This window comes from Antechinus flavipes, chromosome 1 (assembly GCF_016432865.1).
Source record: "Antechinus flavipes isolate AdamAnt ecotype Samford, QLD, Australia chromosome 1, AdamAnt_v2, whole genome shotgun sequence".
Taxonomy (NCBI): domain Eukaryota; kingdom Metazoa; phylum Chordata; class Mammalia; order Dasyuromorphia; family Dasyuridae; genus Antechinus; species Antechinus flavipes.
Genome location: NC_067398.1, coordinates 286,964,854 through 286,990,508, shown reverse-complemented (window position 1 = coordinate 286,990,508; position 25,655 = coordinate 286,964,854). Strand labels below are relative to the sequence as shown.

Genomic DNA, 25,655 nt, shown 5'->3' with positions numbered 1-25,655 from the left:
GGGGGAAATATTTTTTGTCTTGATAATTGAAAAAATCTTTTTCATTAAGCTTTTTATTTTCAGAACACATGTATAGATAATTTTCAACATTGATTCTTGCAAACTTTATGTTCCAAATTTTTTTCCCTCTCTTCCCCTATCTCCTCATCTAGATGGCAAGCAATCCAATATATGTTAAACATGTGCAATTCCTTTATACATATTTCTACAATTATGTTGCACAAGAAAAATTATATGTTAGAATTATATAGGAACCTTTAGATTTGGAATGAAAGAAGCAGAATTCATTATAGAACTGTCCTGAAAATAAGGCTATTGTCTAAGAAAAGCTATCTAAGGACCAGATAACCAATTCTGGGGGTTCAAAATGTGCTGATTAAATGGGTATTGAGAATGAGTTATTAGAACACAAAGTTAATTAATATTAGTGATAACTATTGCATTGCTCTAGTCTTGTGTTTCAGGATGCTTGATGTTTAAGTTTTGTTAATCATCTTGGTGATATGTAAATCTCCCTTTTAAAATTAGTCCCTTTTGAGTCCTTTAAGCATTTGATTTGCAGCTTGGAACTAATATAATCTGACTTGACATAATTATGATTGTGAATTTATGATAACCTTATAGATTTGGTTTGTAATGGATTGAGAGGATTAGAACAGCAATTGGCTAGTTGTGGAAATTATGAACCACACAGATTTCATCTTGTGAGTCTATCCTGTAACTAATACCTGTTCAATTATGGCTCTAGTCCAGTCTCTGTCTTATGAGAAACATTTATTCAATTATGGGAATTAGGAAAAATCTTTATTGCATTTTTTCAATCTTACCCTGTTTGTCTGGGAAATTGGATCATCTCTCCATATATGTGTTTTAGAGACCCTTAACTAAGGGACCCACACAGCTTCTAAACTTGTAGATGTGTACTCCTAGATCATCTGAAGAAAGATCATGTCCCTAATAGATAGCAGAATCCTCCAGAGGCCTAAAGGCCTCTCTAATAAGGACTCATTCATATGAGACAGCTGTCCCAAGATTCCAGAAGAGGGATGAGCACATTGTTATAGGGTTTTTGTTTTTTTGGTTTTTTTCTCCTCTTTCTTTTTGTATATGCACAACTACCAAAGCCCTAATTTGAATGTGCATTGACATTCTTGACCCCCTTTTCTTTATTCTGCTTTTAAATAAATAATGGACTAGCAATGATATCTGGAATATATTTCTCCAATAAGTCCTCTCAAGTAATTAAGCCCCTGTAAAGCATGTCATCTTGTGCAATTGATCTCTTGTGATATCTTGGCTCATACATACTTCTTTTTTATTGGCCATAAAAATAAGTGTTTGTTTTTCCCCCCCAGAGATCCTCCCTTTGGCAAAAGGAGAAAATATCAAGATATTAGGAGATACCTATTTTCCAGAGCTACAGCTTAGAGAGCAGGTTGTGTCCTGAACTTGACATACCAACAATCCTTTGCAGTCATCTTCTGGATGATCTCAGCCACAGAAAAATTTCAGAGTTGTTTCTGGTCATGAATCTTTGATATGATCAATTTCATTACCTTGTTGCTGTTACCTGCAGGCTATCAGGCTACAGCTCCCTGAATAACTATGTATGTATCTCCCATTTATGGCAGGGCTCCAGAACATGTGTGAACATGTTTACAAGCCATTTTCTTCACTTTGAATTTAAACTTTTGTTTGATTCCTGACTCTTCTGTCTTTAATATGCTCTGTTTGGCTTTAGCCACCCATAGGTTAGAGGCCAGTTCTATCTGTAGAATGGATATTATTTAAATTAGATAGTAATATTTGTTAGAAACTTTTTCTTTGAGATTATAAATAAATTAGAGGAACATAGGATAGTTTATCTCTCAGACTTGTGGAAGAGAAAGAAATTTGTGACCAAAGATGAACTAGAGACCATTACTGATCATAAAATAGAAAATTTTGATTATATCAAATTAAAAAGCCTTTGTACAAACAAAACTAATGCAAACAAGATTAGAAGGGAAGCAACAAACTGGGAAAACATCTTCACAGTTAAAGGTTCTGATAAAGGCCTCATTTCCAAGATTTATAGAGAATTGACTCAAATGTATAAAAAATCAAGCCATTCTCCAATTGATAAATGGTCAAAGGATATGAACAGACAATTTTCAGATGATGAAATTAAAACTATTACCACTCATATGAAAGAGTATTCCAAATCATTATTGATCAGAGAAATGCAAATTAAGACAACTCTGAGATAGCACTACACCTGTCAGATTGGCTAAGATGATAGGAAAAAATAATGATGAATGTTGGAGGGGATGCGGGAAAACTGGGACACTGATGCATTGTTGGTGGAGTTGTGAACGAATCCAACCATTCTGGAGAGCAATCTGGAATTATGCCTAAAAAGTTATTAAACTGTGCATACCCTTTGATCCAGCAGTGTTACTTCTGGGTTTATATCCCAAAGAAATACTAAAGAAGGAAAAGGGACCTGTATGTGCCAAAATGTTTGTGGCAGCCCTGTCTGTAGTGGCTAGAAACTGGAAATTGAATGGATGCCCATCAATTGGAGAATGGCTGGGTAAATTGTGGTATATGAATGTTATGGAATATTATTGTTCTGTAAGGAATGACCAGCAGGATGAATACAGAGAGGCTTGGCGAGACTTACATGAACTGATGCTAAGTGAAATGAACAGAACCAGGAGATCATTATACACTTCAACAATGATACTGTATGAAAATGTATTCTGATGGAAGTGGATTTCTTTGACAAAGAGACCTAACTCAGTTTCAATTGATAAATGATGGACAGAAGCTGCTACATCCAAAGAAAGAATACTGGGAAATGAATGTAAACTATTTGCATTTTTGTTTTTCTTCCCGGGTTATTTTTACCTTCTGAATCCAATTCTTCCTGTGCAATAAGAGAACTGTTCGGTTCTGCAAACATATATTGTATCTAGGATATACTGCAACATATTTAATATATATAGGACTGCTTGCCATCTAGGGGAGGGGGTGGAGGGAGGGAGGGGAAAAATCGGAACAGAAACGAGTGCAAGGGATAATGTTGTAAAAAAATTACCCTGGCATGGGTTCTGTCAATAAAAAGTTATTATAAATATATATTTGTTCACCAAATAAAAAAAAGAAACTTTTTCTTTGTTTCATTTTAAATTTTATTTATTTTATTAAGAATGTTGGAATCAGTTGTTCTTGGCGGGGGGGGGGGGGGGGGAGGGGGGGAACATGGATAGACTTTCATGAAATAAAACAATGAGAAGTGAAATGACTTGTCCAGTCAGCATTTTGTCAAAATCTGGACCTGACCCAAGATCTTTATGATTCTCTGGTCAACTCTCTATTCATTACAGTGGGCTATCTCTTTGATCATCATGATAGAAATGACCATTTCTTACATTAATAACCAATTGGAGAGATCCAGAACTTTTTTCTTTCCTGTTTCCTCATTCTTTACTCAAGTCAGCCCCTGAAGAATTGGGTGCATAATGAGATTGAATTTAAAATTCTCTTCAGTCTTGTTCAGATACCACCTAAGTGGGGAAGCCCATTATGTTCTAATTAGGCTTGGGTGGTGTATATCCTTAAAGTCTCCAGACCTGATAATGGTTAATCAATATTTCAGCTCTTCATTAGAAGAGGTCCACCACTCAGTATAATAATGTTCATTCTCTCATTAGTTGCTAACCTATTATACTGTATTGCTGTCTGTCTTTAAGCTCTCTTCCAAGGTCATAAAAGCTTTAATAGGCCTCAGTGATCTGTTTTTTTGTGCAGGAGAGCTGGCCAAATGACCATCCTTTTATTAATTACTCATTCATTATAATTAACAAAATTATTAGTTATGCAGAAATTATGTTTCTTGAACTTCTTATATACCACAATCATTATCATTTTTTAAAAAATTCAAATGAACTCCATACACATGGATTTCTATAGTGTAATCATTGGAACATCTCATTTCTCACCTAGCTACAGAACTGAGTAGTTCTCTAACTTTTCCATCATGCCTCAAGAAACTCATTCTTGACTTTCCCAAGTCACCTCCTCCCCTTTTCATCTTCCTTTGGTGTGTTGTCTTCCCCTATTGGATTATAAAATCTTGAGGATAGATACCATCTTTCTCTTTTGTACTTATCCTGCTTGGCGCATAATAAGTGTTTGATATATATTTATTGATTGACTGACTGGCTCCAAAATAAGAAAAAATTTAAACATGTCTTTCCACATTAAAGACTCCACAAACAATGGAAGAGTGCAATAAAATAGTAATGAACTGGATTAGGTGCAAGAAAGAGACTCTCAAGAGAAATTTTGGTTGAAAAAGATGAAAATTCCTTAAATGCATAAGTAGCCAACACACCCTTATAATATTCCGCTAGTCACTTATTCAGCGTTTTGAGAATAGTCTTAGTACCAGTAAGATTCCCAAGTTAGAACACTTTTTTCAGGTATTTATTTACTTATTGATCTATTCATTATTTTAGTTTTATAAAAATGTCATATAGGTTCCATTGCTTGCTATCTAGGGGAAGGGAAAGGGGGAGGGAGAAGGGAAGATTTGGAAGACAGGGTTTTACAAAGGTAAATGTTGAAAACTATCTTTGCATATGTTTTGAAAATAAAAAGCTGTTATTAAATAAATAAATAAACACTACCTCTGCAAGCCTCAGATTATTCAATAAAAAAATTAAGGCTACATTGATATCTAATACTCTTTCCAAGTTACTGAATGTTATAGAATAGTGGTAAAGGACAAACAGCTTATACCACATTAGCCAGGAAGTTAAAAATCAAACCAATGTTTAATAAATTAAATGTTAATTCTAATTTCAGCAAAATGGATATGTCTAAACCATTTAGATAAATATCTCACAAATTGTTATATGGTGGAACTTTGTCTTTCTGGAACATCAGGAAGCCCCCAAAAACAATTGTGAAGAAAACTCTGTACTTATCAAAAAGATAAGCTAGTGAATACTGGTAATTGATTGGTACACTGCAGGTGAATGCTGTGAAAACTTAATTCTCAAGTAAAGTTAGCATATATTATTGGTTGAAGCTATTATTGATTACTAGTTAAAATAATAGTACAATGGTACCCTGTATTTAGTAGCACCTGAGTTCAAATCCATGCTCAGACACTCACTAAGTAAGTAATCCTGAGCAAGTCACTTAACTCTGTTTGTCTCAGCTCTTTACATGTAAAATGAGCTGGAGGAGGAAATAGTAAACCATTCCATTACTTGCTTAGAAAACATCAAATAGTCAGGAAGAATGAAACATGACTAATTAGCTAAACAACCATAAACTGGGACAAGAACTTTACAACGCTATATAGATTTCTTAATTATTGAAAAATACATTTTTTGCAATGAAAAAAAAACAAAAATGAAAACAAAGTTGATCTTGTTTCCAACTGAAATTTTTCTTTATGATGAAATGTATCCTTTTCCAAAAAAATACAAACATGTGCAAAGATAGTATTCTGTCGATCTCTTTGGAGACCACATTTTTTCTACTATTGCATATTGCTGAAATAGTTGGTTTAATGATTATTCTACTTTATTTAAAAAAAATAAGAAAACAGATTTCAAATTTCTTAAAACAAGCAAAAAGAACTGAACCCAAATATTTGAATGAATAAAAATCAATGGCTGTTTTCTGAATATATACTGAGCAATTTCCTTATACCTCTAAGTTCAGTTTCTTAAATTCTGAGGTCTTATGTAGGGTCTTGTAATTAAATGTGGGGATTGCAAAATTATGATTTATTATCAGCAAATGTTTGATTTCTATAACTATTTCATATACTCAAACCCCTAGGGATATGTAAACATTTCTCCAGTGAAAGGGAGTTTGAGTAGCAAAAGTTTAAGAAGTCCTACTTAAAGTACTAAAAGGTAATATTATATTAGTTAAAAATTGCTCAAGTTGGTAATGGAATAAGTGGCCAGCTATTAATTTAAGCAAAGTGAAGTGATGTGAAGGACTTGTATACCAAATTGGAACAATATCAATCTCACATCAGTCCTGATATTCAAACTGTATATCATCTCCTCTCATTTGCATATTCTCTGGATACAAAACAATACTTTACCCAGTTCTCAAATAACTATCTATTCCCCATCTTTTTTTGGTTACAGTAATAATTTTCTTCTCTGAGGACAGATAGAACTTACGTTCTGATGACAATCAGGAAGCTGTATCCAATGCACATGATTCCCACCAGAAAGTAGGAGAGAGGCAATCTGAAATTCATGGCTCCAATCGTTCGTTTATTGTCGTAATAGCCGTAAAAGAGGACAGAATATTGTGCCATACCCTAAAACCCAAGGATAAAAAACCTGAAAGGAATATCATTAAATGCAAAAGAAAACAACAAAACATTTATTTTCAAACTTGGATTATGACTTTGGGCATGAAAGCTATTGTTTTTCTTTGGATAATAATTGCCCAGTTGATTGGCAACATCGATATGTATTCAAAATTCAAGACATTCTGAAATTCAAGATCCTTGCTGTTGTTATTATTTTTTCAGGCCTGCTCAACTGAAAATAGAAGTCACTGTCCTGACATAAGGCCATTTCTATAGCACTGTTACATTGATCAAGCTATCAGTCAACAAACATTTGTTAAGGCCTATTATGTGCCAGGCACTCTGCTAGACAAAGAAAAGATAGAAATGAAAGAACACCTGTCCTCAGAGATAGCTCACATTGCGTATATTAATATATAAAGAGAAAATAATGATGGCACAGTGGAGAGAATACCAGGCTTGAGATCAAATCTAGCCTTAGACATTTACTAACTGTGTGAGTTCTGAGCAAGTCATTTAACCCTGTTTACCACAGTTTTCCTGTGTGTAAAATGAACTAGAGAAGGAATGACAAAATACACCAGTATCTTTGTCAAGAAAACCCTACATGGGATCACAAAAAATTAGACATAACTGAAATGACTGAACAATAACAATAATGAATGGGACAATTACTTCAGCTAGTTGAGCTTTGGAAAGGTTTTATATAGAAGGTGCTTTTAAGTGTTCACTAGTAGAGGAACAATGCTGTATAAGAATACTTCCTCCAAAGTCTGCAACAGCATTTCCAGTCACCTCACTGGTCATGTGAAGTCCTGAAATGTAGCTTCTATATATTCTCATTAAGACACATTGATTATATTCATTTAGCCTTAAGTAGGATAGATGACTTTTGAGACATTTCATTTTTCTCTTCCTCAATATTTGAAAGTAGACATATTAACTTATTTCTTCCAATTCAATTTTTCATTAATTAATTCAATTAATCAAAACAAAAATCCATTGTGCAAGATTCTGGATGAGATGGATTTTTTGGTAAGTGAATCAAAAATAATCCCTATCCTCCAATGAATTTACAATTCACCACACCAAGAGTAAGACACATGCAGAAGTATAATAATATGAACAAATGACAGCTTTTTCTAGTACCCATATCAATTGGCATTTTGGAAGACATGAATATTTTCCTATATTATTAATAGCAAACTTCAGAATCATTTCAACCTTTCCTGCATTCAAAACATTATCAAATTTTAGTGCTTATTTCTCAAAAACACCTCATTTTAATCTCTTACACAGTACACACACATACATACATACACACACACACGAAATCTGTACTCAAATTAGAATATATGATAAATGTCCATCTAATTTTTACTTAAATACTTCTTGTCTTGTAAAAAGGACCCCTGAGGTATCTCATTGTACTTTAGGTTAATTCCATCAAAAGTTTTCTTGTTCCTTGCATTGCTTCTACCCATTGCTTCTATTTCTAATCTTTGTGTACAAGAAGAAGTATAATCCTCTATGTCCAAGAAAATCTTTCCAATACTTGAAGAAAGCTCTGCTTACAACTAAGTATTCCATTTTCTAGTTAAATATCCCTAACCATTTAGTATGGAGAAGAAGAAGAGGGCATGTGAAGAAAAATAAGGAAAATAAGCCCAAACCCAATGCTGAAGATAAATTTGCTTCCCTTTACAATTTTGCCTCAGATCAACCCTGATTTATTTAAGTATCCTGGAATGGATTCCTCAGATACATCACTTTTCATAGACTGCTGCCACCACTATTTTACTTATAGAGGTATTGAAAAATAATAAAAAGTCAAAGTGAAAATATAAGCAGGGGTTCTTGATCTGAAGTCCATGAGTTTGTTTTTTAAAAATATCTTTATAATTTTATTTTTTGTTATAACTTTTTATTTACAAGATATATGCTTAGATAATTTTTCAGCATTGACAATTGCAAAACATTTAGTTCCAATTTTTCCTCTCCTTCCTCCTACCCACTCCCCCAGATAGCAGGTTGACCAATACATGTTAAATATGTTAAAGTATAAGGTAAGCACAATATATGTATACATGTCCATACAGTTATTTTGCTGTACAAAAAGAATCGGACTTTGAAATAGTGTACAATTAACCTGTGAAGGAAATCAAAAATGTAGCAGAGAAAAATAGAGGGATTGGGAATTCTTTGTAGTGGTTCATAGTCATTTCCCAGAGTTCTTTTGCTGGGTATAGCTAGTTCAATTCATTACTGCTCTATTGGTACTGATTTGGTTCATCTCATTGTTGAAGGTATAATTTCATTTTGATATAATTGGTTGTCTTTGTATTCCTATGTGTTTATTTAATGTGTTTAAGAATTTTTCCTCTACCCCTAGAAAATGCACAAACTTCAACACATTTTTAAAGGTGTTCACGTTACCAAAAAAGAGATCAAAACCCTTGCTCTCAAGGAAGCTCAACAGAGAATTATCAGAAAGTTTTAACTCCTTAGTTCTAAGAGCAAACAGGGTAAGACAAAAGCAAGGATACTCTCAGAAAAATTTATGGCAAGGTAATTGTGTTACAAGAGTTTCTCACAGATATGTTATAACATTATTTTTCTTATGGAATTAATTAGTAGCTTGTTCAATTTCTTTTTCTAAAATGGGAATATTTAAGTAATTATTTTCTCCTCTGTTAATCTGGGAAATCTATATTTTGTTAGTATTCATCCATTTCACTTAGATTATCAGATTTATTGGCATACAGTTGGGCAAAATAGCTCATAATTGTTACCTTAACTTCCTCTTCAGTGGTGAAAAGTTCACTCTTTTCATTTTTGATACTGGCAATTTGATTTTCTTTTCTTTTTTAAATCAAATTAACTAAAGGGTTACCTATTGTGTTTTTTTTTCATAAAACCAACTCTTAGTTTTATTACTTCAATAGTTTTCTTTCTTTCAATTTTATTAATCTCACATTTTATTTTCAGAATTTCAAATCTGGCATTTAATTACGGGTTTTTAGTTATTCTTTTTCTAACATTTTTTTTTTAGTTGCATGTCCAATTAATTGACTTTCTCTTTCTCTATTTTATTCAAGTAGCTATCTAGTGATATAAAACTTCCCCTAAGAACTGCTCTGGCTGCATCCCATTAATTTTGGTATGTTGTCTCATGATTGTCATTTTCTTTGATGAAATTATCAATTGTGAATATAACATCGTTTCACCCACTCATTCTTTAGATTATATTATTTAGTTTCCAATTAATTTTTGGTTTATTTTCTCCCAACCCTTTATTACATGTAATTTTTATTGCATCATGATCTGAAAAAGATGCATTCACTATTTCTGCCTTTCTGCATTTGATTTTGAGGTTTTTATGCCCTAGCAAATGGTCAGTTTTTGTGTAAGTTACATGTACTGCTGAAATAAAAGTATATGCCTTTCTGCCCCCATTCAATTTTCTCCAAAGGTCTATCATAACTACCTTTTCTAAAATTCTATTTACCTCTTTAACTTTTTTGTTTATTTTGTAGTTTGATGTATTTAGTTCTGGTAGAGCAAAGTTGAGATCCCCCACTAGTACAGTTTTGCTCTCTATTTCTTCTTACAGCTCTCTGAACTTCTCCTCTAGGACTTGGTGCATACATATTTAGTATTGCTATTACTTCATTGTCTATGGTGCCTTTTAGCAAAATGTAGTTTTGTTCCTTTGTTCCTTATCTCTTTTAATTAGATCTATTTTTGCTTTTGCTTGATCTGCTGTCAAGATATCTACCTCTGCCTTTTTAACTTCAGCTGAAGCATTTCATGATTCTGCTCCAGCCTTTTACCTTTTCTCTGTATATATCTTTGCTTCAAATGTGTTTCTTGTAAATAACATTTTGTAGGATTCTGGCTTTTAATCCAGTCTGCTATCCACTTTGCTTTTATGAGACAATTCATCCCATTCACATTCACAGTTAAAATGACTAATTCTGTATTTTCTGCCATCCTATTTTTCCCAAGTTATATTTATCCTTTCCCCCTTTCCCTCCAACCAGTGTTTTGCTTCTGACCACCACCTCCCTCAATCTTCCCTTCCCTTTTACATCCCCTCCTCCTTTTCATATTCCTTTCTCCCTTCTATTTCTGTTCTTCCTTCTACTAGCCTCTTCCTTTCTTTCCCCTTTCCCTTCCTATTTTCCTATAGAGTGAGACAAGTTCCTACATCAAACTAAATATGTCTGATATTCTCTCTGAGTCAAATCTGGTGAAATTAAGGTTTAGACAGTGCTCACCCTCCTCCCTTCTTTCCATCAACTGTAGTAGGATTTTTTTTTCACCTCTTCATGTGATATAATTTATCCCATTTTATCTCCCCTTTCCTCTACTTCCAATACAATCCTTTTTCCATGCCTAGTTTCTTTTTTATATTATCATAATAAAATGAAATTATACCTATACCTGCTAAGTATACCCTTAACAAAATTACAATTCCCAAGAATTCTCATATCATCTTCCCATGGAAGGATATAAACATTTTAACTTTAAAAAAAATATAGTTATTGTTTTTTTTCTTCCCTTTTAACCTTTTTATTCTTCTCTTGATTTCTGTATTTGAATTTTAGGTTTTCTGTTCAGCTCTGCTCTTTTCATAAAAAAAAAAATTGAAAATCCCCAATTTCATTGAATATCCTTCTTTTCCCCTGAAAGAAAATTCTTAGTTGTCCTGGGTAGTTGATTCTTGGGTATAGTCCAAATTCATTTGCTCTCCAGAATATCATATTCTAGGCACTTCAATCCTTAAAAATAGAAACTTCTAGATTCTGGGTAATCCTGAATCTGGCTCCTTGATATTTAAATTGTTTCTTTTTGGATGCTTCCAGTATTTTCTCCTTGATGTGATAAGTTTGGAATTTAGCTACAATATTCCTTGGAGTTTTCATTTTGGGGTCTCTTTCAGGAGATAATTGGTAGATTCAGTAGCTATTTTACCCTTTGATTCTAGGATATCGGGGCAGTTTTCCTTGATGATTTCTTGAAAGATTTTTCTAGACTGTTTTTTTCATCATGTTTTTCAGGTAATTCAGTAATTCTTAGATTGCCTCTCCTGGATCTATTTTCCAGTTTGGTTGTTTTTTTACATTTTCTTCTGTTTTTTCATCTTTTTTTGTTTATTTGTCTTTATTCTTGATATTCTATTGAGTCATTCATTTTTATTTGTTCAATTCTAATTTTTATTGAATTATTTTCTTCAATTAGCTTTTTTACCTCTTTTTGAATTTAATTAATTAAACTTTTAAATGAGCTGTTTTATTCATTGAGTTTTTTTTCCCATTTCACCAATTCTATATTTTAGGGAGTTGTTATCTTTTTCCATTTCACCATTTCTGTTTTTCAGGGAGTTGTTTTCTTTTTTCAGTTCACCAAATCTATTTTTTTAAAGAGTGGCTTTCTTCAGATAATTTCTGTATTTCCTTTTACAACTTTTGTGCAAAGCTATCATTTCCTTTCCTCATTTTTCTTCTCTTTCTTAAGATCCTTTTTGAATTCTTCCAAGAGAGCTTTTTGAGCAGGAGACCAACTCATATCATCCCCTGACACTTTAACTGGAAATGTTTTACCTTTAGTGTCCTCGGGGTTTGAGGCCTCGTTTCCCTGTGTCCATAATAGCTACCTATGGTCAAAGCTCTTTTTTGCTTTTTTGCTCATTTTTAAAGGTTGAAGTCTGTTCTTAGGGCAAAGAGAGATTGTCCCAAGCCTCCCCTATAGGTGACAGAGGTTTCACACTGCCCTGGGGCTGGTGCTGCAGGTTTTTCCAGTGCTGGATGGATGTTGCCAAATCCCATTTGTTATGCTGGGCTTTGGGGCTACTATTTGCCTTCTATAGTTGTGTTGGAGGTATCACAGCTAGTCTGCTGATCCACTAGCTTCTGGAATCAGGGCAGAATACCTAACACTGTTTTATTTTGGCTAGGAGCTTCTCCGTAGATTTCCCCAGTGCACTCTCTACCCTGGGCCACATTCCTTCTCTTTCTCTTTCTCTTCTTCCTTACCCCAAATTGAGACAGACCTTTCCTGAAATTCTTCCAAAATATCTTCTGCTATAAATTTGTTACAATCCAAATATTTGTGGGTCCTGTCACTCTAATACCTGTTCAGAGGCTTGATCTGGTGTGAGTTCTGAGGGAAGCCAGGAAGAACTCAGGTAAAGATCTGTCTATTCTCCATCATCTTGACTCCTTCCCTTATGGAATTTTTTTTTAACTATTCATCATAGTATCAAAAAATAATATAATTGGTCCTAGAAAGGGCCTCAGAGATAGCCTAGTCCCAATTAGTTTTAATGATAAGGAAACTGAAACCCAGAGAGTTTAACTACCTTGCCTGCAGTCACATAAGTAATATTAATCACAGGTATGTTTTGAATCCAGGTTCTTTGACAGAATGCTTTTTCCACTGCCTGAAGTTTTTATGAAATGCTAAGCTCAATTGTTTCTAAATTGATGTAAGAATACATGTGTTAAGTTTAGTAACTTCTAAAAGGTCAGTGTCTTGGGTAAAAGTAACATTTGCCCTGTCTTCATTAAAGGCTTGGTCTTAAATATACGTTCAATGACTACTGCAATTTTTTTCCATCAAGTAGTCTTTTATATTGTGACTGTATTCTTTTATCAAAAGTCTTCATAATATCAATAATAATAATAACTGATATTTTATATGAACTATTCTCCCAGTGGTCTTCAAATCATACCATGTAAAAAGTTTATACTTCACTTAAGGTTAGAACTAATACTGCTAAAAAGAGTTCTAAAATGAATTGAATTAAATCGCAATGGATTGAGCCTAAAATAATTTGGAAACCATTCAGTTTACTCTAAATCCATATTAAAGTCAAGTCACTTCTACAGTTGGAGAAAATTTGATGATGGTTGCTAGCTAATGACATCTGCAAAGCTTTATAATGTATATAAAAACAAATATGGATATATACATCATACACATATATATATATACATACAAGCAATTTCACAAACTCTATATGTATGAATATACTATATGCATAAATGTAAGCACTACCAAAATTATTTAAACTTTCTCAATAGGTCATTGCAAATTTTAGCAAGATTCATTCATGGTGCTATGTTATTCAACATAATAAAAAAAATTGTAGAAATATAAAGAACAATACATTTGAAGGGAAAAGGGAAATATGGAAAGACTTGTGAATGACAGAAAGTAAATTCAATATTACCAGAGCAGTGAATATAGAAAACTGAGTGAAAAACAACAGTTCCTGATATTCAGAAGAAGATCCAAAGTAAATGTGTGTGTGTGTGTGTGTGTGTGTGTGTGTGTGTGTGTAGAAGGCAAATGGGGTTAAGTGAGTTATCCAGTTAAGTGAGTCATCTAGCTACTGTCTGAAATTAAATTTGAACTCAGGTCTTACCCCAGGGCCATTGTACATATCCAATTAACTGTCCCTAAACAATATACATTTTAAAATTTTTGATACCAAGATATATAAAATAATATCTAATTAAGATATGTATTGTTTAAATAAAAAAAAAAAAGTTGTGCCTTGTGTTTGATTACATTATTGGCTAATTGTTAATGGTTTTAAATATCAAATTTAAAGTAACAATAACAATCATAATTCTCTAAGAAGATTCTTTCATTGTCCCCAAGTGACACTCTCAGGGAAAATTTCTCATTTCAATACTTTAAAGATCTGTTATCAGGATGAACATACCAGCCACCAATACAGATCAAAATTCCATACTAAAACTTAGTAAATGATCTTCATGAGAGGGCAAAAACTCTATTATCCTGTAATTTACTTAGTAACCTTTTCAGCCTTAGTTAGGCTGATTCATAGATAGTAGACAAACAGTATACAGTTAGCCAAACCTTTGTAAAACTCCACTTCAATTAATTTATAGAAATGCCATGATGATTTTCACAATGAAGCACAATTAGAGCATAAAAGTGGATCTCCCTCTTTATGAAGGCAGTAATAATTATTATAATTCATCCTTTCTGAATAATCAAAAATGTGAATTAGACAGAGTCTGAGCTCTTGTTTATCATGGTAAACTCATGGTTTACAACTTATGAAAACAAGAATTTGTAAGCAAATAAGTGTAAAGGTATTTTAAAGTAAATATTTAACTTAAAGGAATGCTGGGGGTGGAGGGGAGAGTATCAATTTGGCAAGTTAATCCACCCCTTAGAGATTCAGTTTCTTCTGTCAAATAAAGGATTAGATTAGATAACCTTTAATGTCCTATCTACCTCTAAATCTATGATCCTATGTTCAATAGAATAGCAATTATATGGAGCAGAGTTCAAATCCAGTATCTGACATTTATTAGCTATGAGACCCTAGACAAGTTTACTTAAGTTCTGTAAATAAGGATAATCACCTGCAAAATAGGGATAATAATGGTACCTCATACTCATAAGTATGAATATAAAATGATATAATACTTGTGAAATGTTTTTAAAGCCTTAAAGTGACATATCAATGCTGTTATACATATGTGTATATATACATGTACACATATATATCTATAGATATAGATATATGTGTATGTGTGTGCATATGTGTATGTATGTATGTATTACCGGAGATAGTTAGCTACCTGGATTTATTTCAGGTTCCTTTATACAATTTTAATGGACATGAATGGAAGCTGCGAGATAAAGGCAGAACGATTCAATACCATCTTACTTCTAATAATGACCTATACATCCCAGAACTAGACCATTCTAACAAAAGACAAATAAGAAAAACTCTTGGGGATGAATTATATATAATGAAGTAATTTTTTAAAAGTGGGTGAAAAAAGGTAAAAAAGGAGAAATTAATAAAAATGGGGCATGAAAGGAAAAAGTAAGGAAGCAGATAGGGGTGGAGGACTAGTAATGTTGGAATTCTCCTCTGGATTGAGAAAGAAATAATGTAAATGTCTGAAGAGATTTAGGAGTCTTCTTAACTTCTAGAGAAGTAAAAAAACTGGGGGGTAGAACAGAAGAGGGACTTTTAGAGGGGTGAATAGATTAAGATAAGCAGTGTAGGGTGAGTAAGATAAGGGAGAGATTAAAATAAGGATTAAGAGAGAAAAGGGAAAAAAGTAAGAGGGTCAGGTAATAGGAATAAGGTAAAAAGAGACTGAGAAGGAAAATATGAATAAAAATAAAGATAGAGGGAAATTCAAAAATTAGTAATTAAAACTTTGAATGTGAATGAGATAAATTTACCCATACAATAGAAATGGAAAGAACAGATTAAAAATCAGAATTCAACAATATGTTGTTTACAAGAAACACATTTAAGAATAATACACACACAATTAAAATAGAGGGTCAGAATAGAATCTATTATGCATCAGCTGATGTAAAAAAGGCAGAAACAGCTATCATGACCTTAGACAAAGTTATGGTTAAAATAAATTTAATTAGAAATGAACAGGGTAACTACAGTTTGATAAAGATAACATAAACAATGAAGCAATATTAATATTATATTTATATGCATCAAACACTATAAGATCTAAATTTTTAAAAGAAAAGTAAATGAGTTACAGGTGAAGATAGATAGTAGTACTATAATAGTGGGAACTTTAATCTTCTCCTCTGAGAACTTGATAAATCTAAGCCAAAAATAAATTTTAAAAGAAATTTAGTAAGTGAACAGAATTTTAGATAGACCTGATAAGAGAGATATTTGGAGAGAATTGAATGGAAGCAGAAAGAATCTTTTCCCTAATGGTTTATGGTACCAATATAAAGACTGACCATCTATTAATTCATAAAATGTTCATAGTTAAAAACAAAAAAGCAGAAATTTTAAAAGCATTCTTTTTGGATAATAATGCAATAAAGTTAAATTTAATAAAAAGCCAAGGAAACATAGATTAAAAAATAATTGGAGATTAAAGAACCTAATCTTAAAGAATTTTGAATAATTTGCTATAAATTATTCTTGCTATCTATTAAGCCCTTCTTTTTTATGGCTACTGAACAAATATCATTAGCATACTCTAAATGCTATTGCCCTGGGATTAAATCCTGATCATACTGCCCTAATTACTCCTCTATTTTTTTCTCCTCAGAAACTAGGAACATCTCTTAAAAAGTATGCTTCTATCATTGCTCAAGAGTCTTCTACTCTCTTCCTTCTTTCAGAATCAATGGTTTCTTGTATTATGCATTATTTAGCTTTCAGAAGATCAATGGCAACATAATATAAAAGCATAAGATTTTAAGAGGGAAGATAGGTTTAAATTCCAACTTCATCATATACTATATAGATAATAATAATGACATTTACATATTATTTGGAAGTTTTCAAAGTTCTTTAAATATATTATCTGATTTGATCCTAATAACAAGCATTTTGTTGCTGTTATACCCGTTGTGCTATTGAGGTGCGGTTGAAAGAGGTTAATCAACTTAGTTAAGTTACAAAGTTACAAAGACTCTAAGGAAAGATCTGAACTCAGTTATTCCTGATTCTAAACCTTGGGTGCTCTATTGACTCATGAAAATTAGTAAAAATGTCTGTAAGAGATTTGGAGTAATGTCCTTTGAGTATCCTTCTGGTGTGATACAAAAAAAGAACTAAAAAAAATAACTCCTGGCCACTAATGAGTTGATAACATAGTGGGGAAGACATAGCATCAAAGTTAAATATATGAAGTTTTCCACTTAAGTATTCCCTTGTCTTTCTCCTTTCTTCATTTCCCATTCATTTCATTGTTGTTTACTTTCTTTAAGCTACTTTCCAAATATGTCATGAAATGCCAGACAACACCCCACAAACCCTCAACTTAGTTAAGGTACAGAGTTACAAAAACTAAGGAAAGATCTGAACTCAGTTATTCCTGATTCCAACCCTCATGCTCTATTACACCATACATAAGACTCATCTGCTCCAGATGTAATTTTGAACATAAGGTATGGTTCTTGTCTTATTGACAAAGATAAGTTCAATTCAAGAAATATTCTCAGTAAGTAGATATAAGCCAGTAGAATAATTAAAATATTCCTATCATCAATAAGTACTATAATATTGTACAGGGAAGATATTTGGGAAGGAAGGGGTAGTTCTTTCTTCAAGTCTGAAAATTTTGATTCTGTATGCCATAAGAAAATTTCAACTATTCTTGCCCCCCAAAATAAATAAATATTTTAAATAAAGAATAAACATTTGTAAACTCTCAGGGAAAATCAAAATAAATTGGAATGTCTTTTTTCACTTTCTTGTCTTTAAAAACATGAGGTATTTAGGTGCTTACAGGATACTACAGAAGATAAGGGATGGTTGATCCATGCTTTCAAGGAATTTACAATCTAGTAGAGTACAGATGTTTGTTTCTTTTCTTTGAACTCCAAGTATAGGTACATTCTGTACTCTACTATCTCTTTACTCAGGTTCCAACAATGTTTTCACTCAAAAATTTACTTTCACAGCTGGCTAGATTTAGAATATACTACAGCTGAGAAAATTCTCAAAATTGGATTGGATTTCCAATATGATGGAATGAGACTTTTGCTTCTGAAATGCTGAATATATTCTGGAAACCACATTCCTGAAGCTCCAGAAGTTTAGGTTCATTCTGGGTATTAGAGGAATGCTTCCCTGGAAAGACACTTACATTGAAGTCATATAGCACACCAAAGTTCTGGGCAGTTGCTTCTTCAGCTCTTGGGACCGTTTTTCTAGGTAAACTTCCATATGGCAAGCCCCATAATGCCTGTATAGAGAGAATATAAAACAATAGTTACTGTCTAGAGGCATGGCATAAGAAATATAGACAACCTTAATTTATTTTTTCAAAGTATATTCTTTTATATATTTGAAAATTGCTTGTTAGATGCAATATTCTGCCCAAAATATTAAAAAGCATAATTTACATGATTCCAATATTTTTAATGGAGAATTAATTTCTCATTTTTAAGACTGTCAGAAGTGACTTTGCTTTCTGTCCCTTTAATTATGATATGATCTCAAAATAACTACAAAGTTAATTTTAATTTATATCAGGCTTTAGACTACTAGTTCTTAACCAGGAGCCCATGAAATTAGTTTTTAAAATATTTTAAGAACTATAATTCAATATGTAATATTCTTCTCTAAAATGTAATCTTCTCTTGTTGAAGTTTCCTTGTGGTCTCTGGAGGCAGCCTTCCTTTCAGTTCAGTCATCCCAAATGCAGCCAGGTGTTAAAGTCTAAATCCTTTATTGTCTCAAAGTCTTGTCTCCTTTCCTGGGGCCTGGTTAGCTTTCTTTGAGGCCTATCTCTCTCCTTGGTTCTGAGAGCTTAAGCTCCTGTGGCCAGTCCTTTGTCTTCTCTGCTTCTGCCAGCTTCTTGAGGTCCTCCTGAATGTGTCTTGGTTTCTGTGGGGGAGGCAGGAGGACCTCCACCACTTCTCTGTCTTCCCTAGTTCTGATTCTGGCTGAGCTTGTCCAAGCTTATAACCTCTATCATCATAGGTGTGAATCTTGTAGCACTATAGTAAGTACTAAATACATGTATTGAACTAGAGAAGTGTTAAGCACCCTGCTAAACAACCATTGTCTCTATCAATTCCACTGATTTAGCACCTTGTTTCAAGTTCTGGCCCAAAACATCAATATAATTGATTTCTTTTATAATATTATTTTTTGCATTTAAAGACATAATTTTAAGAAGGCATTATTAAACTCAGGGAAAAGGACACACAACAAAAATTAAAATCCTGCTCCAGCAGATGCTGAACTATTAAAAGAAGAGAAAATGGGGTTATGGATAATATAGATTAATATAAACATAGATTTAGAACAGGAACTAACCCTAGATGTCATCTAGTTTTTTGTCTTACAAATAAGGAAACTGAGGTCCAGAGAGAATAAGTAACACATCAAAGTTCATCCGGATCATAAGTAGTAAAGCTTGGAATTAAAAAAAAAAATAGCTAGCATTTGTATAGCAATTTAAGGTTTGTAATATATTTTATAAATATTATATTATATATATTCCCACAAAGCCCCCTCTAGATCTCTTTCCATAATTAATGAACTTCCTTGAACCTAAAACATTTTCCTTTCTCACTCCTTCCTTCCATGTTCTGGCATTCACTGAGGCTAACGCTTTACTGATGAAACTGCTTTTCCTGACCTCATTTTCAGCACTGGCTACATTTTTCCTAATAACCCACAACTTACTGCTCATGTATTTTTTTGCTAGAGTATTTTTTGCTTCTCATTACCACTTCCAGACTCCCTCTATTACCATCAGTCAATAACTTCTCCTTTTGAGGTTTGATAAAAAAAAATTACTTATCTTATAGAGTTGTCATGAGGATCAAATAAGATATATTTTGTAAAATGCCTAGCACAGTACCTGGAACATAATTGATATCTAATAAATCTCTGTCTCTTTTTCTCTCTCTCATCTTTCCTTCCTTCCTTCCTTCCTTCTTTCCTTCCTTCCTTCCTTCCTTCCTTCCTTCCTTCCTTCCTTCCTTCCTTCCTTCCTTTTTTCCTTTCTTCCATCCTTCCTTCTTTTCTTCCTTCCTTCTTACTGTTGATCATGATATGTGAAACTCCAAAACTGAATTACTGCTTTGACCTGCCTCCTTTGATCTGCTGCTGAAGGGAACTAGAAGAAATCACAAATTTATGCTGATTAGTGCAGTTGCACTAAGTTCATTCTGCACTAGTTAACTAGCTATCACTAATTAGCTATTGGTTCATATCCCTTTTTCCTTTCTTTAAATTCCTTGAAAAAGTTATCTTTAAACTGATTATTTGCACTTTTCTTCTTATTATCTTCTGAACCCAAGTGTAATTTGACTTCTAATCTTATCATTCAAATAAATCTGCTCTCTCCAAAATTGTCAACAATTTGGTCAAATTTAATGACAATTTGATAAATTTTCATTCTTCTTTACCTCTCTTGAAACATCAGACACTATCAATCAACTTCTGCTAGCTATAATCTCCTCTCTGGGTTTTCATAATATTGCTCTCTTTCTTGGCCATCTTCCTACCTCTTCGACTTTCCTTCCTAGTCATCTTTGCTGAATTTTCATTGTGATCACTCCTTCAGAGTAAATATGACCACCAAGTCTTTGCTCTGAGCCCACTTCTCTTTTCTCTTTCTGTTCTCTCCTTTGATGATTTATCATCAAGAATGATTCCTCTGTGTGTGTGTGTGTGTGTGTGTATACAATCCTACTTTCTCTTCTGAGATAAAATCCTATGTATCCATTTAAAATTTGATGTGCCATAGACATCTGAAACTCAATATCACCAAAACAGAACTCATTGATTATGCCCCAATCTGTGTCCTTTGACCTCTCTTAGGATTAAGTATTTTTGTTTGTAAAATGAGGATGGTAGACTATAAGTCTCTAAGATTCTTTCTAGCTTCACATTTATGATCCTATGACCCTTAGCTCTTCTGAAAATTCCTATTTTTGAAGATACCATTATTCTCACAATTCCCCAGGTTTTCAATCTCAGTGTTGTTTTTCCCTCTTCATTTGGACTCACTTCATCTATTTTAATCTGTTGTCAAGGCTTGTCATGTCACAGGAATACACATATACCCCCCACCCACCCACACACCCACACACACACACATACACCCCTGAGGCAAACTTGTCCAAATGCCCCAAAAAATCAGAGCATCCCCACAAAGGAAGTAAGTCAGTCATCCCACTCTTCCTAAGGCATTAAAAAAATTTCCTTTTGAGTTATTGGTCTAGTGAGTAATCTATTTAAATATGATTTCCAAATTATTAGTCATAATCTCACCTCAGGTAACATAATAAGGCTAAATGTCAGTACAAAGAGAACCATATTCACTCCATACATCCACCGCAAGAAATGAAAATAAGAGGCAACCGATGACCCAAACTGGCCTATAGAAGGAGAAAAAAAAAAGAGTCAAAAGAAATTCTTATTTTTGCTACTTCTCTGAGCAAAGCTATAACATTTTAACTTAAAATATCATATGTGTTCTTTGATTCTAAAGCCAACACTTTTGTCTTGTTCATAGGTATAACTGAAAAGAATATTTATCAACCAGCCCTTTAAATTATATGGACAGATATTCCTTGTTTGGCTCTATTTCACCTTATGGAACTTAAGAAAGTCTACTGCTACCCATGTATGACTTGTAATCAAAGAATTTGAAGTAATAAACATAATGATTACATCAGCATAAAGGAAAGGATATTAAAACAAACTTGAATATGTAATTATAATGATCAAATGTACCTCTAGAGAAATCTTGAGAAAACGTAAGTAGAGAAGCAAGGAAATATGGGTGTGGAATACTGAAGTCAGATAGGGGAGTTGTTGAGTGTTAGTTATTTTGTTAATTTTTTTCTTTTACTTTTAATTATTATTCCAAGAATATGCTGGAGAGCAATTTGGAACTATGTCCAAAGAATTATCAAACTGTGCATACTTTTTGATTCAGCAGTGTTTCTGCTGGGCTTATATCCTAAAGAGATCTTAAAGGAGGGAAAGGGCCCCATATGTGCAAAAATGTTTGTGGCAGCCCTTTTTGTAGTGGCAAGAAACTGGAAATTGAGTGGATGTGCATCAGTTGGAGAATGACTGAATAAGTTATGGTATATGAATGCAATGGAATATTATTTTTCCACAAGAAACAATAAGCAAGATGATTTTAGAGAGGCCTGAAGAGATTTGTATGAACTGATAGTAAGTGAAATGAGCAGAACCAGGAGATCATTGTACATAGAAACAGCAAGATTATATGATGATCAATGCTGATGTACATGGCTCTCTTCAGCAATGAGATGATTCAGACCAGTTCCAATGGTCTTGTGATCAAAAGAGCCATCTACATTCAGAGAGAGGACTGTGGGAACTGAGTATGGTTCACAACATAGTATTCTCACTCTTGTTTTTGTTTGCTTGCATTTTATTTTCTTCATCATTTTATTTTCTGGTTTGATTTGAATTTTCTTGTACAACAAGTTAATTGTATAAATATGTATGCATATATTGCATTTAACATATATTTCTACCATGTTTAACATAGATTGGACTACTTGCCATCTAAGGGAGGGAATGGAGGGGAAAAACTGAAACATAAGATTTTGCAAGAGCTAATGTTGCAGAATTATCTATGCATATGTTTTGAAAAATAAAAAGCTTTAATAAAAATTTTACAAGAATATATTTGAGAGAGTGGGGCAGGCAAAAATATCCAGGAACAAATATGATGTTATTGTCAATGTTGCAGATTTGTTTTATTTTTATTACTTTTATTTATTACAAGACTGCCATTTCATTTTTTTTTAACAGAGGGATGAATTGATGGGGGAACTAGAGAGAATGTTATCAAAAAAAGAAGAAAGAAAAAAGGGTTAAAAGGGTCATTGAAGTATTTTCATATGCACGAAAGAAGGAAGAGCAAAAGGAAATATAGATAAGCAGTACATATTTTAAATGTTGAATATATAATTATTAAAAGTTAAAAAAAGTACATAAAGAGATTCATAGTTTTATCTATCTTCTTTTCCTTTTCCATTTAGTATGTGAAAATATTCTTTTTAATTGATATGCATTGAATTCAAATGAAAAAGAAAATGTTTAATGAATATGATATAAAAATAAAAACTTAATATTTTTAAAGAGGGGAAATTATTTAATCTCTAAAGTGCTGAAATACTAATTTGGATTTCAAATAAGTTAAGCTTTCCAGAGTTCAAAGTGTCAAAAGTCTTCAGAAAGCTGTTCAGCAAAATATTGTTAATACCTGTGGGTAACCCTTGGATTTTATGCTTATGCCTTTCACAAGCTTAGTATGCCAATAAAACCCTTTGGAAATCAAAATACCAGTCAGTTTCTTTAAGAATCTCTGTGAAGAGCTCTGAGGTATATATTTTTCAAGTTTTTTTTTCTTACCCTGTCCATAGATTTTCAGTCACCATTGGAATAGCAAGCAATTTCTATTAAAAAATTCAATCTTCACACAACAGTGCCTTCCAGTTTCAATATTTTAAGTGAAGTTGTTATAAGATTAAGTATTCCCCCCAAAAAAAGACTATGTAGGCAATTTATTAAAAGATATATTTCCTAGGAATTTGGTAAATAGCTGGATTTTTTTTCCCATCTGACTCTGATGGTTTGCTGTCCAGTAATCATAAAATAATCAAATTCTGGAAGTATAGACTTATAGCTATATGAGAACTTAGGGTCATCTAGTGCAATGGTTCTCAGACTTTTGTTTTTACTATCTTTATACCATTAAAAACTACTAGGGATCTGTTCAAAGAGTTTTTACTTATGTGGGTTATATTTATAGATATGTACAATATTAGAAATAAAAACTAATTTTGAATTTGTAGACCCTCTGAAAGGACTTCAGAGACCCCCAGGATTCTCTGGACCACACTTTCAGAACCACTGATCTGGTCCAACCCTTTCCTTCTATAGATGAGAAATAGACCCAGAAAGGTAGGCTCTATGATTTGCTCACAATCATATAGGCAGGAAATAATAGAAGTAGGATCAGAGCAGAAATCTCACTGATTTCAAATCCAAGCTTCTTTTCACAGCATCATGATACTATTTCAAATGTGATCTTTTCCTTGCTTAAACATATGAAACTGACCATTTGATTGCTTAGTCAAGTCATTCATACATCCAGATTCCTTCTCTAGTCCATCTTTTGCACTACTATTAAAATAATGTCCCCAAACTATAGGTATAATCCAGGATTCAACTCAGCTTCTTCCTTGTATTGGGTTCTTTCCCTCATCATTCAAATTCCCTTTCTGAATTATATCTTTCATATATATTTCCTAGGTAAAAATCTAGGTTCCTAGACACAGAAAATATTTTTTCATTTTCCATCTCCATAATCTACATTGAATTTAGTAAGCAATTAACAATTTTTAAAATTGAATTAAAATGTTTTGGGTGTCAGTTTATGAATTTGTCTTAATTTGATAGGACAACTTCTAAATAGAACCTAGGAAGTTAGTTGTATATGTTTTATTTCAGCTATCAGTTAAAATAATATGTTCTCCTTATAATTTTTATTTAATAGTTTGGGAAGTCATAAGTTAAATGTGATGTTTTTTATAGTTAAAATTTCATATTTTAGTAGTTAAAAATTTTGTATTTATAGAAAAAAATCACCTCATGCAAAAATCAGTACATATGCAAGAAATCTAGAAATTGTTGCTTCAAGTCATTTCATTATATGACTAATTATGGTAAAATAAAATGCCCCTGAGAGAAACATCCTATAGCTGTTGTGTGTGTAGGGCATGTGTGATCATAAGGACTGTGAGATATATGAATCCTGACCTTCTTTGCCATATATATGCCATAGATATGCTTTTCATGAACAGATGTAGAAATTTGTCCTATAAAATTCTCTGTAATAGGTCAGTTAATAAATATAGCTTAGTTTTATACAAATGAAGTAAAGTCCCATTATAAATGAGTTAGACATCTTCACAAGAAAATCTGGCTAGATCATAAAGATGGGAAAAGCCCATTCTTATTTAAGTAATTCATTTTTGCTATAGATGTCCTGGTAGCTAAGACTTTTCCAAGAGCTGAGATCACTGGAGACAAGAAAGGGGATGGAGTTATAGAGGAGCGGCACTTCTGGGAAGCAACTAGTTCAGGTCAAGGATGGGAAATTGAAAACTCCTTAATAGTACTTAAAATAACCTTGTTAGATTAAGCTTTGTTTTAAGGAATGTATATTTTCATTATTGACAAGCCTTTTATCTGAAAAAACTCAGGCGAATATAAGATGGGTGGCAAGATGCAACCTTGAAGAAGTGGCACAAAATTCATTGGTCACCTACAGGATTAGAGGTGCAAGTCAATAAGAGATAGCTTCCAGAAGACTACAATCATATCGTATCAGAAGAGATTAGGTTGACAGACTAAATCATTGATAATAAACAAATTCCTCTGGATTGTTTTTACTCTGGAGGCTCATATTCTTGAGCCTAGACTTTGCCAAGATGTTACAATAGGAATGAACAAGAAACAAAACAACTAAGCATGTGTGGTGTTGAATGGGATGAATAAGGCAGCAATGTCCATGAGCATGAAAGGTATGGAAACAATAAGAAATGCCTCTAACTAAAGACTTAAATTCATTATATGACAAGTTTGAGCAGCCTAGAATTTCCCATAGCTTTTAGCTGAAGCTAAATGAATTCCTTAATGAATTAGAAAAATCAAGGTTTTCTCTATCAAGGTCACAACATAAAGTTGTTTCCCAACTTATCTGAATTTCACATATCTTAAATTCACCAGAAAAATGCAAAACTATCC

The 25,655-nt window shown here is 32.8% G+C and overlaps 1 protein-coding gene across 1 annotated transcript in view; it reads right to left on the bottom strand.

Moving 5' to 3' along the window:
* The window catches only part of TMC1 (transmembrane channel like 1), a 134,363-nt gene that overhangs the window by 73,950 nt on the left and 34,758 nt on the right, over window positions 1–25,655 (bottom strand). The window contains exons 7-9 of the mRNA XM_051972587.1: window positions 21,129–21,235; window positions 17,983–18,081; window positions 6,201–6,343 (exon numbers count right to left, since the gene is read on the bottom strand). Coding sequence (XP_051828547.1) covers window positions 6,201–6,343; window positions 17,983–18,081; window positions 21,129–21,235 — 349 coding nt within the window. The remainder of the gene's footprint in view (window positions 1–6,200; window positions 6,344–17,982; window positions 18,082–21,128; window positions 21,236–25,655) is intronic.